The 19,632-nt window shown below is 57.7% G+C and overlaps 1 protein-coding gene across 2 annotated transcripts in view; it reads right to left on the bottom strand.

Annotated features, from left to right (window-relative positions):
- Positions 1-19,632, bottom strand: part of uroc1 (urocanate hydratase 1) — a 183,088-nt gene that overhangs the window by 68,345 nt on the left and 95,111 nt on the right. For both annotated transcript variants that reach the window (XM_086002151.1, XM_086002152.1), the window contains 2 exons: positions 16,853-16,950; positions 2,985-3,057 (listed from right to left, as the gene is read on the bottom strand). In XM_086002151.1, coding sequence (XP_085858277.1) covers positions 2,985-3,057; positions 16,853-16,950 — 171 coding nt within the window. The remainder of the gene's footprint in view (positions 1-2,984; positions 3,058-16,852; positions 16,951-19,632) is intronic.

Genomic DNA, 19,632 nt, shown 5'->3' with positions numbered 1-19,632 from the left:
CCTCGGTGATTTCAACCTCCATCTCAATTCATCACGCTCTCTCTCCTCTGAGTTCACTCGCCTCCTACCCTCCCTTAATCTCTCCCTCCATGTAAACTCCCCAACCCATATTCACGGCCACCCCCTCGAGCTTGCCATCTCTCATGGCCTCGCTACTCCCATCGAGTCAATCGCAGATAAGACCATCTCTGACCACTTCCTCGTATCGCTCTCCACCCACATCCCCCTTCCACCCACCCCCACCACCATCCCTAATTCCTTCTGTGTCCGCCCCTGGAAAAAACTCTCTCCCAACTCTCTTACAACTGCACTTATGAAATCCCAATTATCCAGCCTCTGGCCCTCCATTCACCACGACATTTCTGCAGCTACTGATCTGCTCAACCACACCCTCACCACCACCTTTGATGCCCTAGTTCCTATTAAAACAATTACTCTCTCTCTCACCCTGGCTGTTCCCCCTGGTACGGCCTTCATCTTCACTCCCTTAAGTCCCAGGGATGCAGACTCGAACGGAATTGGCAGACAACTGGTTTAGCCATTCACCACCAGATCTGGCTGGACCACATAAAGCATTATTGAGTCCTGCCCTCGTCTGCCAAAATTGCTCACTATTCCAGAATCATTCTGGAATGCAAAGATAAACCCCGGCTCCTATTCTCTACTGCTAACCGTCTTCTTAAACCCCTCTCCCCTGTCTCCTCCACCCTCACCTCCGACAACAAGTGTGAGGAGCTCATGGACTTCTTTGTCTCGAAGATTGAGACCATCCATTCAGCTGCCTCTGCTACTTTCCCTTCCTTCCCCTAGCCCACTGGGCCAAACATCCTCTAAGGTTCCCCCCTGCCCTAGCCCTGAACTCGCATCTTTCTCCAGTTTCTCACCGATCTCCCCTCATGACCTCTCCCCGCTCATCTTGTCCATGAGACCCACCTCCTGCTCCCTCGACCCTATTCCCACCAAACTGTTGACCACCCAACTTCCTTTTCTGGCTCCCATGTTAGCTGACATTGTTAACGGTTCTCTCTCCTCAGGTACTGTCCCCATCTCCCTCAAATCTGCCACCATCACCCCTCTCCTTAAAAAACCAACTGTTGATCCCTCCGTCCTTGCAAATTACCACCCTATCTCCAACCTCCCTTTCCTCTCCAAAGTCCTTGAACGTGTTGTCGCCTCCCAAATCCGTGCCCATCTTTCCCGCAATTCCATGTTTGAATCTCTCCAATCAGGTTTCCGCCCTTGCCACAGTACCAAAACAGCTCTCATCAAAGTCACAAATAACATCCTTTGTGACTGTGACAAAGGTAAACTATCCCTCCTTGTCCTTCTCGACTTGTCTGCAGCCTTTGACACAGTTGACCACTCCATCCTCCTCCAACACCTCTCCACCGTCGTCCAGCTGGGTGGGACTGCACTCGCCTGGTTCCATTCTTACCTATCTAATCGTAGCCAGAGAATCACCTGCAACGGCTTCTCTTCCCGCTCGAGCATTGTTACCTCTGGTGTCCCCCAAGGATCTATCCTTGGCCCCCTCCTATTTCTCATCTACATGTTGCCCCTTGGTAACATTATCTGAAAACACAGCATCAGTTTCCACATGTACGCTGACGACACCCAGCTCTACCTCACCACCACTTCTCTCGACCCCTCCACGATCTCTAAAATGTCAGACTGCTTGTCCGACATCCAGTTCTGGATGAGCAGAAATTTTCTCCAATTAAATATTGGGAAGAGCGAAGCCATTGTTTTCAGTCCCTGCCACAAACTCCGTTCCCTAGCCACCGACTCCATCCCTCTCCCTAACATCTGCCTGAGGCTGAACCACACTGTTCGCAACCTTGGTGTTGTTGGAGTCGCTAGAAATCAACAGGCTCTGAGACTTTTGTTGCAGCAAAGGCCAAACGCGTGTTACTTTATTCACTCTCCATGAGGACTGAGGGTCTCAGCCTCGTTGCAGGGCTATAACGTCATCACGCTACCGACGCATGACGTCATCACGCTACCGACGCTCTTAAAGGGACCCTGCCCCGATAACCCAACCAAGTACGTACATATAACAACATTGGCTATACATAGTGAATTGTGTTATTGTCCCTATGTGGTCTCTGCCACAGTGTCATATTTGACCCTGAAATGAGCTTCCAACCACATATCCACAGCATAACAAAGACCGCCTATTTCCACCTCCGTAACATCGCCCGTCTCCACCCTTGCCTCAGCTCATCCGCTGCTGAAACCCTCATCCATGCCTTTGTTACCTCCAGACTCGACTATTCCAACGCACTCCTGGCTGGCCTCCCACATTCCACCCTACGTAAACTTGAGGTCATCCAAAACTCGGCTGCCCGTGTCCTAACTCGCACCAAGCCCCGTTCGCCCATCACCCCTGTGCTCGCTGACCTACATTGGCTCCCGGTTAAGCAGCGCCTCGATTTCAAAATTCTCATCCTTGTTTCTGTCTTCTTGGGCATCCCTGATTATAATCGCTCCACCATTGGTGGTTGTGCCTTCTGTTGCCTGGGCCCTAAGCTCCGGAATTCCCTGCCTAAACCTCTCCGCCTCGCTACCTCTCTTTCCTCCTTTAAGATGCTCCTTAAAACCTACCTCTGACCAAGCTTTTGGTCACCTGCCCTAATTTATCCTTATCTGGCTCAGTGTCAAATATGTTGTCTTAATATGTTCCTGTGAAGCATCTTGGGGCGTTTTACTACGTTAAAGGCGCTATATAAATACAAGTTGTTGTTGTTGTTGAAGTGGCCCAGCAAAACACAAAGTTTGTATCAAACCACTACCAGCGGTTCAAGTAGAAGGCGGCTCACCACCACCTTCTCCGGGCAACTAGGGATGGGCAATAAATGCTGGCCTTGCCAGCGATGCCCACATCACGAGAACAAACTTTTTTTAAATGCAGGAAGCATAGGCCCACATTTGGACTAGGTGTGTGCAATCTGAAAAACCGACCTTACATTGCTCTCCCGACTCACCCCATTATATGTTGGACATACGAGGGGAACTTGAATTCCATCTTCCCTCCTCCTGCTTTCTCCACATCAGCACCTGAAAGGCATTTAAGACAAAAACAGTTCTGAGTTTTATATTCAAAGAGTGGCTGAGGTGAGAGGCGTTAGTGCTGGGGAATCAAAAACATTCCCATTCAAGCACCCAATACAGAGTAAAGCTCCCTCTACACTGTCCCATTAAAAACTCCCCGGGCAGGTACAGCACGGGTTAGATACAGAGTAAAGCTCCCTCTACACTGTCCCATCAAACACTCCCAGGGCAGGTACAGCATGGGTTAGATACAGAGTAAAGCTCCCTCTACACTGTCCCTACAAACACTCCCAGGGCAGGTACAGCATGGGTTAGATACAGAGTAAAGCTCCCTCTACACTGTCCCTACAAACACTCCCAGGGCAGGTACAGCATGGGTTAGATACAGAGTAAAGCTCCCTCTACACTGTCCCTACAAACACTCCCAGGGCAGGTACAGCATGGGTTAGATACAGAGTAAAGCTCCCTCTACACTGTCCCATCAAACACTCCCAGGGCAGGTACAGCACGGGTTAGATACAGAGTAAAGCTCCCTCTACACTGTCCCATCAAACACTCCCCGGGCAGGTACAGCACGGGTTAGATACAGAGTAAAGCTCCCTCTACACTGTCCCATCAAACACTCCCAGGGCAGGTACAGCACGGGTTAGGTACAGAGTAAAGCTCCCTCTACACTGTCCCATCAAACACTCCCAGGGCAGGTACAGCATGAGGTTAGATACAGAGTAAAGCTCCCTCTACACTGTCCCATCAAACACTCCCAGGGCAGGTACAGCACGGGTTAGATACAGAGTAAAGCTCCCTCTACACTGTCCCATCAAACACTCCCAGGGCAGGTACAGCACGGGTTAGAAACAGAGTAAAGCTCCCTCTGCACTGTCCCATCAAACACTCCCAAGGCAGGTACAGCACGGGTTAGATACAGAGTAAAGCTCCTTCTGCACTGTCCCATCAAACACTCCCAGGGCAGGTACAGCACGGGTTAGATACAGAGTAACGCTCCCTCTACACTGTCCCATCAAACACTCCCGGGCAGGTACAGCACGGGTTAGATACAGAGTAAAGCTCCCTCTGCACTGTCCCATCAAACACTCCCCGGGCAGGTACAGCACAGGTTAGATACAGAGTAAAGTTCCCTCTACACTGCCAGAGAGTTGGGGTGAGGTGCTGGATGGCCTCTGTGAAATTTTACAGTGCCAGCACGTTGAGCAGAGCAGAACGGAAATTGGAAAGGGAACTCTTTTATAAAGAAATGTGTTGTGCCAGTAACTGCGCTGCACACACATGTATTACATTTATCACAAGACACAACATCATCACATCCAGTTGAACTCAGGCCGGGGAAGTGTGCCATTTTCGAATTGGCGATAGATCTCATGTTCATAGTCGAGTGTGAGATTGTGAGAAGTCTGTAATGTTAGACTGGAACACTCATTCCTTCTCAGGATAGACGGACTGTCTCCATGAACCCAACCCCTCACCGCCAAACGTGGAGGCCTGTCCGCAGCGGGCAGTGTTGTTGGATTAAAAGTGGCTGGCCTGAGTTTATTAGCTGTTTAACACACATGTGCAGTCAGGATACTGGAGTTATAAAAAAAAAGAAAGAATTGCATTTCTATAGCACCTTTCAGGGTGTCCCAAAGCACTTTCAGCAAATTAAATAATTTTTTGAAGTGTAGTCACTATAGTAATGTAGGAAACTCTGCTGCCCCGTGTCCTAACTCACACCCAGTCCCGTTCACCCATTACCCCCTGTGCTCACTGCCCCGTGTCGTAATTCACACCCAGTCACGTTCACCCCTCACCCCCTGTGCTCACTGCCCCGTGTCCTAACTCACACCCAGTCCCGTTCACCCATCACCCCGTGCTCACTGCCCCGTGTCCTAACTCACACCCAGTCCCGTTCACCCATCACCCCGTGCTCACTGCCCCGTGTCCTAACTCACACCCAGTCCCGTTCACCCATCACCCCCTGTGCTCACTGCCCTGTGTCCTAACTCACAACCAGTCCCGTTCACCCAGCACCCCCTGTGCTCACTGCGCCGTGTCCTAACTCACACCCAGTCCCGTTCACACATCACCCCGTGCTCACTGCCCCGTGTCCTAACTCACACCCAGTCCCGTTCACCCATCACCCCCTGTGCTCACTGCCCCATGTCCTAACTCACACCCAGTCCCGTTCACCCATCACCCCCTGTGCTCACTGCCCCGTGTCCTAACTCACACCCAGTCCCGTTCACCCATCACCCCCTGTGCTCACGGCCCCGTGTCCTAACTCACACCCAGTCCCGTTCACCCATCACCCCCTGTGCTCACTGCCCCGTGTCCTAACTCACACCCAGTCCCGTTCACCCATCGCCCCCTGTGCTCACTGCCCCGTGTCCTAACTCACACCCAGCCCCGTTCACCCATCACCCCCTGTGCTCACTGCCCCGTGTCCTAGCTCACACCCAGTCCCGTTCACCCATCACCCCCTGTGCTCACTGCCCCGTGTCCTAACTCACACCCAGTCCCGTTCACCCATCACCCCCTGTGCTCACTGCCCCGTGTCCTAACTCACACCCAGCCCCGTTCACCATCACCCACTGTGCTCACTGCCTCGTGTCCTAACTCACACCCAGTCCCGTTCACCCATCACCCCCTGTGCTCACTGCCCCGTGTCCTAACTCACACCCAGTCCCGTTCACCCATCACCCCCTGTGCTCACTGCCCCGTGTCCTAACTCACACCCAGTCCCGTTCACCCATCACCCCCTGTGCTCACTGCCCCGTGTCCTAACTCGCACCCAGTCCCGTTCACCCATCACCCCCTGTGCTCACTGCCCCGTGTCCTAACTCGCACCCAGTCCCGTTCACCCATCACCCCCTGTGCTCACTGCCCCGTGTCCTAACTCGCACCCAGTCCCGTTCACCCATCACCCCCTGTGCTCACTGCCCCGTGTCCTAACTCGCACCCAGTCCCATTCACCCATCACCCCCTGTGCTCACTGCCCCGTGTCCTAACTCGCACCCAGTCCCGTTCACCCATCGCCCCCTGTGCTCACTGCCCCCTGTCCTAACTCACGCCCAGTCCCGTTCACCCATTGCCCCCTGTGCTCACTGCCCCGTGTCCTAACTCACACCCAGTCCCACTCACCCATCACCCGCTGTGCTCACTGCCCCGTGTCCTAACTCACACCACGTCCCGTTCACCCATCACCCCCTGTGCTCACTGCCCCGTGTCCTAACTCACACCCAGTCCCGTTCACCCATCACCCCCTGTGCTCACTGCCCCGTGTCCGAAATCACACCCAGTCCCGTTCACCCAACACCCCGTGCTCACTGCCCCGTGTCCTAACTCACACCCAGTCCCGTTCACCCATCACCCCCTGTGCTCACTGCCCCGTGTCCGAAATCACACCCAGTCCCGTTCACCCATCACCCCCTGTGCTCACTGCCCCGTGTCCTAACTCACACCCAGTCCCATTCACCCATCAACCCCTGTGCTCACTGCCCCGTGTCCTAACTCACACCCAGTCCCATTCACCCATCGCCCCCTGTGCTCACTGCCCCATGTCCTAACTCACACCCAGCCCCGTTCACCCATCACCCCCTGTGCTCACTGCCCCGTGTCCTAACTCACACCCAGTCCCGTTCACCCATCACCCCCTGTGCTCACTGCCCCGTGTCCTAACTCACACCCAGTCCCATTCACCCATCGCCCCCTGTGCTCACTGCCCCATGCCCTAACTCACACCCAGCCCCGTTCACCCATCACCCCCTGTGCTCACTGCCCCGTGTCCTAACTCACACCCAGTCCCGTTCACCCATCACCCCCTGTGCTCACTGCCCCGTGTCCTAACTCACACCCAGTCCCGTTCACCCATCACCCCCTGTGCTCACTGCCCCGTGTCCTAACTCACACCCAGCCCCGTTCACCCATCACCCACTGTGCTCACTGCCCCGTGTCCTAACTCACACCCAGTCCCGTTCACCCATCACCCCTGTGCTCACTGCCCCATGTCCTAACTCACACCCAGTCCCGTTCACCCATCACCCCCTGTGCTCACTGCCCCGTGTCCTAACTCACACCCAGTCCCGTTCACCCATCACCCCCTGTGCTCACTGCCCCGTGTCCTAACTCACACCCAGTCCCGTTCACCCATCACCCCCTGTGCTCACTGCCCCGTGTCCTAACTCACACCCAGTCCCGTTCACCCATCACCCCCTGTGCTCACTGCCCCGTGTCCTAACTCACACCCAGCCCCGTTCACCATCACCCACTGTGCTCACTGCCTCGTGTCCTAACTCACACCCAGTCCCGTTCACCCATCACCCCCTGTGCTCACTGCCCCGTGTCCTAACTCACACCCAGTCCCGTTCACCCATCACCCCCTGTGCTCACTGCCCCGTGTCCTAACTCACACCCAGTCCCGTTCACCCATCACCCCCTGTGCTCACTGCCCCGTGTCCTAACTCGCACCCAGTCCCGTTCACCCATCACCCCCTGTGCTCACTGCCCCGTGTCCTAACTCGCACCCAGTCCCGTTCACCCATCACCCCCTGTGCTCACTGCCCCGTGTCCTAACTCGCACCCAGTCCCGTTCACCCATCACCCCCTGTGCTCACTGCCCCGTGTCCTAACTCGCACCCAGTCCCATTCACACATCACCCCCTGTGCTCACTGCCCCGTGTCCTAACTCGCACCCAGTCCCGTTCACCCATCGCCCCCTGTGCTCACTGCCCCCTGTCCTAACTCACGCCCAGTCCCGTTCACCCATTGCCCCCTGTGCTCACTGCCCCGTGTCCTAACTCACACCCAGTCCCACTCACCCATCACCCGCTGTGCTCACTGCCCCGTGTCCTAACTCACACCACGTCCCGTTCACCCATCACCCCCTGTGCTCACTGCCCCGTGTCCTAACTCACACCCAGTCCCGTTCACCCATCACCCCCTGTGCTCACTGCCCCGTGTCCGAAATCACACCCAGTCCCGTTCACCCAACACCCCGTGCTCACTGCCCCGTGTCCTAACTCACACCCAGTCCCGTTCACCCATCACCCCCTGTGCTCACTGCCCCGTGTCCGAAATCACACCCAGTCCCGTTCACCCATCACCCCCTGTGCTCACTGCCCCGTGTCCTAACTCACACCCAGTCCCATTCACCCATCAACCCCTGTGCTCACTGCCCCGTGTCCTAACTCACACCCAGTCCCATTCACCCATCGCCCCCTGTGCTCACTGCCCCATGTCCTAACTCACACCCAGCCCCGTTCACCCATCACCCCCTGTGCTCACTGCCCCGTGTCCTAACTCACACCCAGTCCCGTTCACCCATCACCCCCTGTGCTCACTGCCCCGTGTCCTAACTCACACCCAGTCCCATTCACCCATCGCCCCCTGTGCTCACTGCCCCATGCCCTAACTCACACCCAGCCCCGTTCACCCATCACCCCCTGTGCTCACTGCCCCGTGTCCTAACTCACACCCAGTCCCGTTCACCCATCACCCCCTGTGCTCACTGCCCCGTGTCCTAACTCACACCCAGTCCCGTTCACCCATCACCCCCTGTGCTCACTGCCCCGTGTCCTAACTCACACCCAGCCCCGTTCACCCATCACCCACTGTGCTCACTGCCCCGTGTCCTAACTCACACCCAGTCCCGTTCACCCATCACCCCTGTGCTCACTGCCCCATGTCCTAACTCACACCCAGTCCTGTTCACCCATCACCCCCTGTGCTCACTGCCCCGTGTCCTAACTCACACCCAGTCCCGTTCACCCATCACCCCCTGTGCTCACTGCCCCGTGTCCTAACTCACACCCAGTCCCGTTCACCCATCACCCCCTGTGCTCACTGCCCCGTGTCCTAGCTCACACCCAGTCCCGTTCACCCATCACCCCCTGTGCTCACTGCCCCGTGTCCTAACTCGCACCCAGTCCCGTTCACCCATCACCCTCTGTGCTCACTGCCCCGTGTCCTAACTCACACCCAGTCCCGTTCACCCATCACCCCCTGTGCTCACTGCCCCGTGTCCTAACTCGCACCCAGTCCCGTTCACCCATCACCCCCTGTGCTCACTGCCCCGTGTCCTAACTCGCACCCACTCCCGTTCACCCATCGCCCCCTGTGCTCACTGCCCCGTGTCCTAACTCACACCCAGTCCCGTTCACCCATCACCCCCTGTGCTCACTGCCCCGTGTCCTAACTCACACCCAGTCCCACTCACCCATCACCCGCTGTGCTCACTGCCCCGTGTCCTAACTCACACCACGTCCCGTTCACCCATCACCCCCTGTGCTCACTGCCCCGTGTCCTAACTCACACCCAGTCCCGTTCACCCATCACCCCCTGTGCTCACTGCCCTGTGTCCTAACTCACACCCAGTCCCGTTCACCCATCACCCCCTGTGCTCACTGCCCCGTGTCCTAACTCACACCCAGTCCCGTTCACCCATCACCCCCTGTGCTCACTGCCCCGTGTCCTAACTCACACCCAGTCCCACTCACCCATCACCCGCTGTGCTCACTGCCCCGTGTCCTAACTCACACCCAGTCCCACTCACCCATCACCCGCTGTGCTCACTGCCCCGTGTCCTAACTCACACCCAGTCCCGTTCACCCATCGCCCCCTGTGCTCACTGCCCCGTGTCCTAACTCACACCCAGTCCCGTTCACCCATCACCCCCTGTGCTCACTGCCCCGTGTCCTAACTCACACCCAGTCCCACTCACCCATCACCCGCTGTGCTCACTGCCCCGTGTCCTAACTCACACCACGTCCCGTTCACCCATCACCCACTGTGCTCACTGCCCCATGTCCTAACTCACACCCAGTCCCGTTCACCCATCACCCCCTGTGCTCACTGCCCCGTGTCCTAACTCACACCCAGTCCCGTTCACCCATCACCCCCTGTGCTCACTGCCCCGTGTCCTAACTCACACCCAGTCCCATTCACCCATCACCCCCTGTGCTCACTGCCCCGTGTCCTAACTCATACCCAGTCCCACTCACCCATCACCCGCTGTGCTCACTGCCCCGTGTCCTAACTCACACCCAGTCCCGTTCACCCATCACCCCCTGTGCTCACTGCCCCGTGTCCTAACTCACACCCAGTCCCGTTCACACATCACCCCCTGTGCTCACTGCTCCGCGTCCTAACTCACACCCAGTCCCGTTCACCCATCACCCCCTGTGCTCACTGCCCCGTGTCCTAACTCACACCCAGTCCCGTTCACCCATCACCCCCTGTGCTCACTGCCCCGTGTCCTAACTCACACCCAGTCCCGTTCACCCATCACCCCCTGTGCTCACTGCCCCGTGTCCTAACTCGCACCCAGTCCCGTTCACCCATCACCCCCTGTGCTCACTGCCCCGTGTCCTAACTCACACCCAGTCCCGTTCACCCATCGCCCCCTGTGCTCACTGCCCCGTGTCCTAACTCACACCCAGTCCCGTTCACCCATCACCCCCTGTGCTCACTGCCCCGTGTCCTAACTCACACCCAGTCCCACTCACCCATCACCCGCTGTGCTCACTGCCCCGTGTCCTAACTCTCACCACGTCCAGTTCACCCATCACCCCCCTGTGCTCACTGCCCCGTGTCCTAACTCACACCCAGTCCCGTTCACCCATCACCCCTGTGCTCACTGCCCCGTGTCCTAACTCACACCCACTCCCGTTCACCCATCACCCCCTGTGCTCACTGCCCCGTGTCCTATCTCACACCCAGTCCCGTTCACCCATCACCCCCTGTGCTCACTGCCCCGTGTCCTAACTCGCACCCAGTCCCGTTCACCCATCACCCCCTGTGCTCACTGCCCCGTGTCCTAACTCACACCCAGTCCCGTTCACCCATCACCCCTTGTGCTCACTGCCCCGTGTCCTAACTCACACCCAGTCCCGTTCACCCATCACCCCCTGTGCTCACTGCCCCGTGTCCTAACTCACACCCAGTCCCGTTCACCCATCACCCCCTGTGCTCACTGCCCCGTGTCCTAACTCACACCCAGTCCCGTTCACCCATCACCCCCTGTGCTCACTGCCCCGTGTCCTAACTCACACCCAGTCCCGTACACCCATCACCCCCTGTGCTCACTGCCCCGTGTCCTAAATCACACCCAGTCCCGTTCACCCAACACCCCGTGCTCACTGCCCCGTGTCCTAACTCACACCCAGTCCCGTTCACCCATCAACCCCTGTGCTCACTGCCCCGTGTCCTAACTCGCACCCAGTCCCGTTCACCCATCACCCCCTGTGCTCACTGCCCCGTGTCCTAACTCACACCCAGTCCCGTTCACCCATCACCCCCTGTGCTCACTGCCCCGTGTCCTAACTCGCACCCAGTCCCGTTCACCCATCACCCCCTGTGCTCACTGCCCCGTGTCCTAACTCGCACCCAGTCCCGTTCACCCATCACCCCCTGTGCTCACTGCCCCGTGTCCTAACTCTCACCCAGTCCTGTTCACCCATCGCCCCCTGTGCTCACTGCCCCGTGTCCTAACTCACACCCAGTCCCGTTCACCCATCGCCCCCTGTGCTCACTGCCCCGTGTCCTAACTCACACCCAGTCCCATTCACCCATCACCCGCTGTGCTCACTGCCCCGTGTCCTAACTCACACCACGTCCCATTCACCCATCACCCCCTGTGCTCACTGCCCCGTGTCCTAACTCACACCCAGTCCCGTTCACCCATCACCCCCTGTGCTCACTGCCCTGTGTCCTAACTCACACCCAGTCCCGTTCACCCATCACCCCCTGTGCTCACTGCCCCGTGTCCTAACTCACACCCAGTCCCATTCACCCATCACCCCCTGTGCTCACTGCCCCGTGTCCTAACTCACACCCAGTCCCACTCACCCATCACCCGCTGTGCTCACTGCCCCGTGTCCTAACTCACACCCAGTCCCGTTCACCCATCACCCCCTTTGCTCACTGCCCCGTGTCCTAACTCACACCCAGTCCCACTCACCCATCACCCGCTGTGCTCACTGCCCCGTGTCCTAACTCACACCACGTCCCGTTCACCCATCACCCACTGTGCTCACTGCCCCATGTCCTAACTCACACCCAGTCCCGTTCACCCATCACCCCCTGTGCTCACTGCCCCGTGTCCTAACTCACACCCAGTCCCGTTCACCCATCACCCCCTGTGCTCACTGCCCCGTGTCCTAACTCACACCCAGTCCCATTCACCCATCACCCCCTGTGCTCACTGCCCCGTGTCCTAACTCACACCCAGTCCCACTCACCCATCACCCGCTGTGCTCACTGCCCCGTGTCCTAACTCACACCCAGTCCCGTTCACCCATCACCCCCTGTGCTCACTGCCCCGTGTCCTAACTCACACCCAGTCCCGTTCACACATCACCCCCTGTGCTCACTGCCCCGTGTCCTAACTCACACCCAGTCCCACTCACCCATCACCCGCTGTGCTCACTGCCCCGTGTCCTAACTCACACCCAGTCCCGTTCACCCATCACCCCCTGTGCTCACTGCTCCGCGTCCTAACTCACACCCAGTCCCGTTCACCCATCACCCCCTGTGCTCACTGCCCCGTGTCCTAACTCACACCCAGTCCCGTTCACCCATCACCCCCTGTGCTCACTGCCCCGTGTCCTAACTCACACCCAGTCCCGTTCACCCATCACCCCCTGTGCTCACTGCCCCGTGTCCTAACTCACACCCAGTCCCGTTCACCCATCACCCCCTGTGCTCACTGCCCCGTGTCCTAACTCACACCCAGTCCCGTTCACCCATCACCCCCTGTGCTCACTGCCCCGTGTCCTAACTCACACCCAGTCCCGTTCACCCATCACCCCCTGTGCTCACTGCCCCGTGTCCTAACTCACACCCAGTCCCGTTCACCCATCACCCCCTGTGCTCACTGCCCCGTGTCCTAAATCACACCCAGTCCCGTTCACCCAACACCCCGTGCTCACTGCCCCGTGTCCTAACTCACACCCAGTCCCGTTCACCCATCAACCCCTGTGCTCACTGCCCTGTGTCCTAACTCACACCCAGTCCCGTTCAACCATCGCCCCCTGTGCTCACTGCCCCATGTCCTAACTCACACCCAGCCCCGTTCACCCATCACCCCCTGTGCTCACTGCCCCGTGTCCTAACTCACACCCAGTCCCGTTCACCCATCACCCCCTGTGCTCACTGCCCCGTGTCCTAACTCACACCCAGTCCCGTTCACCCATCACCCCCTGTGCTCACTGCCCCGTGTCCTAACTCACACCCAGCCCCGTTCACCCATCACCCACTGTGCTCACTGCCCCGTGTCCTAACTCACACCCAGTCCCGTTCACCCATCACCCCCTGTGCTCACTGCCCCGTGTCCTAACTCACACCCAGTCCCGTTCACCCATCACCCCCTGTGCTCACTGCCCCGTGTCCTAACTGACACCCAGTCCCGTTCACCCATCACCCCCTGTGCTCACTGCCCCGTGTCCTAACTCACACCCAGTCCCGTTCACCCATCACCCCCTGTGCTCACTGCCCCGTGTCCTAACTCGCACCCAGTCCCGTTCACCCATCACCCCCTGTGCTCACTGCCCCATGTCCTAACTCTCACCCAGTCCCGTTCACCCATCGCCCCCTGTGCTCACTGCCCCGTGTCCTAACTCACACCCAGTCCCGTTCACCCATCGCCCCCTGTGCTCACTGCCCCGTGTCCTAACTCACACCCAGTCCCATTCACCCATCACCCGCTGTGCTCACTGCCCCGTGTCCTAACTCACACCACGTCCCATTCACCCATCACCCCCTGTGCTCACTGCCCCGTGTCCTAACTCACACCCAGTCCCGTTCACCCATCACCCCCTGTGCTCACTGCCCTGTGTCCTAACTCACACCCAGTCCCGTTCACCCATCACCCCCTGTGCTCACTGCCCCGTGTCCTAACTCACACCCAGTCCCATTCACCCATCACCCCCTGTGCTCACTGCCCCGTGTCCTAACTCACACCCAGTCCCACTCACCCATCACCCGCTGTGCTCACTGCCCCGTGTCCTAACTCACACCCAGTCCCGTTCACCCATCACCCCCTTTGCTCACTGCCCCGTGTCCTAACTCACACCCAGTCCCGTTCACCCATCACCCCCTGTGCTCGCTGACCTACATTAGCTCCCGGTCCGGCACCACCTCAATTTTAAAATGATCATTCTTGTTTTCAAATCCCTCCATGGCCTCACCCCTCCACCAGCCCCTACAAACCTCCGAGATCTCTGCCTAACTCCGGCCTCATCCCCCTCTTCCTTCGCTCCACCATTGGCGGCCATGCCTTCAGCTGCCTGGGCCCTAAACTCCTTTCCTAAACCTCTCCGCCTCTCTCTTCTCTTTTAAGACTCTGCTTAAAACCTACTTCTTTGAGCAAGCCTCTGGACACCTGTCCTAATATCTCCTTATGTGACTAGGTGTCAATTTTTGTCTTCTAATACTCCTGTGAAGCACCTTGGGACGTTTTACTACATTAAAGGCGCTATAAAAATACAAGTTGTTGTTGTTAATATTGAACCTCTCTCTGGGATCCTTTATCTGGTTCTTTTAAGATCTGAAATATCCCAATAAGATCACCTTGTTGTTACTGTCACAAAGCAGAGGAACAGGAGGAGGCCATTCAGCCCCTTGAGCCTGTTCCACCATTCAATTAGATCCTGGCTGATCTGTATCTTAACTCCATCCCGCCTTGGTTCCGTAGCCCTTGATACCCTCACCTAACAAAAATCTAGCAATCGCAGTTTTGAAGTTTTCAATTGACCCCCGAATCCACAGTATTTTTGGGGGAGAGAGTTCCAGATTCCCAGCACCCTTTGTGTGAAGAAGTGCTTCCTGACATCACCCCTGAACGGCCTGGCTCTAATTTTAAGGTTCTGCCCCCTTGTTCTGGACTCCCCCCACCAGAGGAAATAGTTTCTCTCTCTCTGCCGTGTCAAAATATCCCGTGTTTCTTCACAGATCCCGGGCAGGTGTTTGACAGGTGTTTGCAGGTTTGGGGGGGTCTGGCGGGGGAGGGGGTTGGCGGGGGGTGCGGGGGGGGCGATGGGCAGGGGAGTGATTTGGGGAAGAAGGTGGGTACGGGGGGGTTTAAGGAGGGAGTCTCAGAGTGTGCGGGTGAGGCGAATAAATGGTACAGACCAAGTGACCCCAGGATATTCCTTCACCAACAGTGCAGGCAGTGACAGTGCAGCCAGTGACAGTGAAGGCAGTGACAGTGAAGGCAGTGACAGTGAAGGCAGTGACAGTGCAGGCAGTGACAGTGAAGGATTGACAGTGCAGGCAGTGACAGTGCAGGCAGTGACAGTGAAGGCAGTGACAGTGCAGGCAGTGACAGTGAAGGCAGTGACAGTGAAGGCAGTGACACTGAAGGCAGTGACAGTGCAGGCAGTGACAGTGAAGGCAGTGACAGTGCAGGCAGTGACAGTGCAGGCAGTGACAGTGAAGGCAGTGACAGTGCAGCCAGTGACAGTGCAGGCAGTGACAGTGAAGGCAGTGACAGTGCAGGCAGTGACAGTGCAGCCAGTGACAGTGCAGCCAGTGACAGTGAAGGCAGTGACAGTGCAGGCAGTGACAGTGAAGGCAGTGACACTGAAGGCAGTGACAGTGCAGGCAGTGGGACCAGAGGACTAAAACTTAAGTAAACGAAGAACAAACTTAAAACTGACCTCGGATAGAATCTTTTATCAAAGTGCGATAAATATTTCCAATAATCTGCCAGGCAAGTATAGGCAGTCAAAGTCTACTAAAGGACATGGTGTTACTGGATGCTCGGCCGAGAGAGTTCAGGTCTGAGAGGACCAAACTCAAAGGGGCTAATGACCTTTTCTCATCTTTGATCAGCTGTACAGAGCCCTGGTCAGACCACACCTGGAGCACTGGGAGCAGTTCTGGGCACCACACCTTAGGAAGGATATATTGGCCTTGGAGGGAGGGCAGCACAGGTTTACCAGAATAATACCCGGACTCCAAGGGTTAAGTTACGAGGAGAGATTACACAAACTAGGGTTGTATTCCTTGGAATTTAGAAGGGTAAGGGGTGATCTCATCGAAGTTTTCAGGATATTAAGGGGAACAGATAGGGTAGATAGAGAGAAACTATTTCCGCTGGTTGGGGAGTCGAGGACTAGGGGGCAGAGTCTAAAAATTAGAGCCAGACCTTTCAGGAGTGAAATTAGGAAACACTTCGACACACAAAGGGTGGTAGAAGTTTGGAACTCTCTTCCGCAAACGGCAATTGATGGCTGCAGTGTGGACCATCTACAAGATGCACTGCAGCAACTCGCCAAGGCTTCTTCGGCAGCACCTCCCAAACCCGCCACCTCTTCCACCTAGAAGGACAAGGGCAGCAGGCGCATGGGAACACCACCACCTCCAAGTTCCCCTCCAAGTCACACACCATCCTGACGTGGAAATATATCGCCGATCCTTCATCGTCGCTGGGTCAAAATCCTGGAACTCCCTCCCTAACAACACTGTGGGAGCACCTTCACCACACGGACTGCAGCGGTTCAAGAAGGCGGCTCACCACCACCTTCTCAAGGGCAATTAGTGAGGGGCAATAAATGCTGGACATGCCAGCAACGCCCATATTCCATTAATGAATTAAAAAAATCAGCCATGATCCCATTGAATGGCGGAACAGACTCGAGGGGCTGAATGGCCTCCTCCTGTTCCTATGTTCCGATGATCCGTATCCCCGTATGTGACTGGTAAAACAGTAAAATCAAGTATAAATAACAAATTAAAAGGTGTGTTATAAATTACTCGACACACTGGACGCTAAACCCTGGAAGGTGGCTCCTAGTTTCATTTCACTCACCTGCTCGTTTAGCTTCGAGTAGGAAGGCATTCCCGTAATCCCAGAAAAACATTCCCTTCTCCGACAGTTTGTTGATAGCGCTCACTTGTCGCCTCAGGCTATGAAAAAGAATAGGAGTGCGTTTAAAAAATAAACTGTGAACAGCGAGTCCCCCGAGAGTTAACTTCATCCACACCAAAGGAGCAAGAATGGGGGAAAGAGCCATTCGGCCCATCAAATCACTGCCTCCCACAGCCCATGGACACTCTCCCCTATCACAGACTCGACCCACCCATTTAATCTCCTCCCACAGCCCATGGACACTCTCCCCTATCACAGACTCGACCCACCCATTTAATCTCCTCCCACAGCCCATGTACACTCTCCCCTATCACAGACTCTACCCACCCATCAAATCACTGCCTCCCACAGCCCATGGACACTATCCCCTATCACAGACTCTACCCACCCATTTAATCTCCTCCCACAGCCCATGGACACTATCCCCTATCATGGACTCTACCCACCCATTTAATCTCCTCCCACAGCCCATGGACACTCTCCCCTATCACAGGCTCTACCCACCCATTTAATCTCCTCCCACAGCCCATGGACACTCACCCCTATCACAGACTCTACCCACCCATTTAATCTCCTCCCACAGCCCATGGACACTCTCCCCTATCACAGACACGAACCACCCATTAAATCTCCTCCCACAGCCCATGGACACTCTCCCCTATCACAGACTCTACCCACCCATTTAATCTCCTCCCACAGCCCATGTACACTCTCCCCTATCACAGACTCTACCCACCCATTTAATCTCCTCCCACAGCCCATGGACACTCTCCTCTGTCACAGACTCTACCCACCCATTTAATCTACTCCCACAGCCCATGGATACTCTCCCTATCATGGACTCTAACCACCCATTTAATCTGCTACCACGAAAGATACTGAGGAGGCACTCCCTCCACTCGCCCTGTCCCTGGTGATGGGACACTCACCCTGTCCCCTGGGTGATGGGACACTCGCCCTGTCCCCCGGGTGATGGGTCACTCGCCCTGTCCCCCGGGTGATGGGACACTCGCCCTGTCCCCTGGGTGATGGGACACTCGCCCTGTCCCCCGGGTGATGGGACATTCGCCCTGTCCCCTGGGTGATGGGACACTCGCCCTGTCCCTCTGGGTGATGGGACACTCGCCCTCTCCCCTGGGTGATGGGACACTCGCCCTGTCCCTCTGGGTGATGGGACACTCGCCCTGTCCCCTGGGTGATGGGACTCTCGCCCTGTCCTCTGGGTGACGGGACACTCGCCCTGTCCCCTGGGTGATGGGACACTCGCCCTGTCCCCCGGGTGACGGCACACTCGCCCTGTCCCCCGGGTGATAGGACACTCGCCCTGTCCCCTGGGTGATGGGACACTCGCCCTGTCCCCCGGGTGATGGGACTCTCGCCCTGTCCCCCGGCGTGATGGGACACTCGCCCTGTCCCCTGGGTGATGGGACACTCGCCCTGTCCCATGGGTGATGGGTCACTCGCCCTGTCCCCTGGGTGATGGGACACTCGCCCTGTCCCCTGGGTGATGGGACACTCGCCCTGTCCCCCGGGTGATGGGACACTCGCCCTGTCCCCTGGGTGATGGGACACTCGCCCTGTCCCCTGGGTGATGGGACACTCGCCCTGTCCCCTGGGTGATGGGACACTCGCCCTGTCCCTCTGGGTGATGGGACACTCGCCCTGTCCCCTGGGTGATGGGACTCTCGCCCTGTCCTCTGGGTGACGGGACACTCGCCCTGTCCCCTGGGTGATGGGACACTCGCCCTGTCCCCCGGGTGACGGCACACTCGCCCTGTCCCCCGGGTGATAGGACACTCGCCCTGTCCCCTGGGTGATGGGACACTCGCCCTGTCCCCCGGGTGATGGGACTCTCGCCCTGTCCCCCGGCGTGATGGGACACTCGCCCTGTCCCCTGGGTGATGGGACACTCGCCCTGTCCCATGGGTGATGGGTCACTCGCCCTGTCCCCTGGGTGATGGGACACTCGCCCTGTCCCATGGGTGATGGGACACTCGCCCTGTCCCCTGGGTGATGGGACACTCGCCCTGTCCCCCGGGTGATGGGACACTCGCCCTGTCCCCTGGGTGATGGGACACTCGCCCTGTCCCCTGGGTGATGGGACACTCGCCCTGTCCCCCGGGTGATGGGACACTCGCCCTGTCCCCTGGGTGATGGGACACTCGCCCTGTCCCCTGGGTGATGGGACACTCGCCCTGTCCCCCGGGTGATGGGACACTCGCCCTGTCCCCTGGGTGATGGGACACTCGCCCTGTCCCCTGGGTGATGGGACACTCGCCCTGTCCCCTGGGTGCTGGGACACTCGCCCTGTCCCCCGGGTGATGGGACACTCGCCCTGTCCCCTGGGTGATGGGACTCTCGCCCTGTCCCCCGGGTGATGGGACACTCGCCCTCTCCCCTGGGTGATGGGACACTCGCCCTGTCCCCTGGGTGATGGGACACTCGCCCTGTCCCCCGGGTGATGGGTCACTCGCCCTGTCCCCTGGGTGATGGGACACTCGCCCTGTCCCCTGGGTGATGGGTCACTCGCCCTGTCCCCTGGGTGATGGGACACTCGCCCTGTCCCCCGGGTGATGGGACACTCGCCCTGTCCCCCGGGTGATGGGACACTCGCCCTGTCCCCTGGGTGATGGGACTCTCGCCCTGTCCCCTGGGTGATGGGCTACTCGCCCTGTCCCCTGGGTGATAGGACACTCGCCCTGTCCCCTGGGTAATGGGAC

This window comes from Somniosus microcephalus, chromosome 11 (assembly GCF_052327205.1).
Source record: "Somniosus microcephalus isolate GS21.2 chromosome 11, FLI_Smic_1.0, whole genome shotgun sequence".
Taxonomy (NCBI): Eukaryota; Metazoa; Chordata; class Chondrichthyes; order Squaliformes; family Somniosidae; genus Somniosus; species Somniosus microcephalus.
Note: the sequence above shows the minus strand (reverse complement) of the source record. Positions and strands in the feature narration are given on the sequence as shown.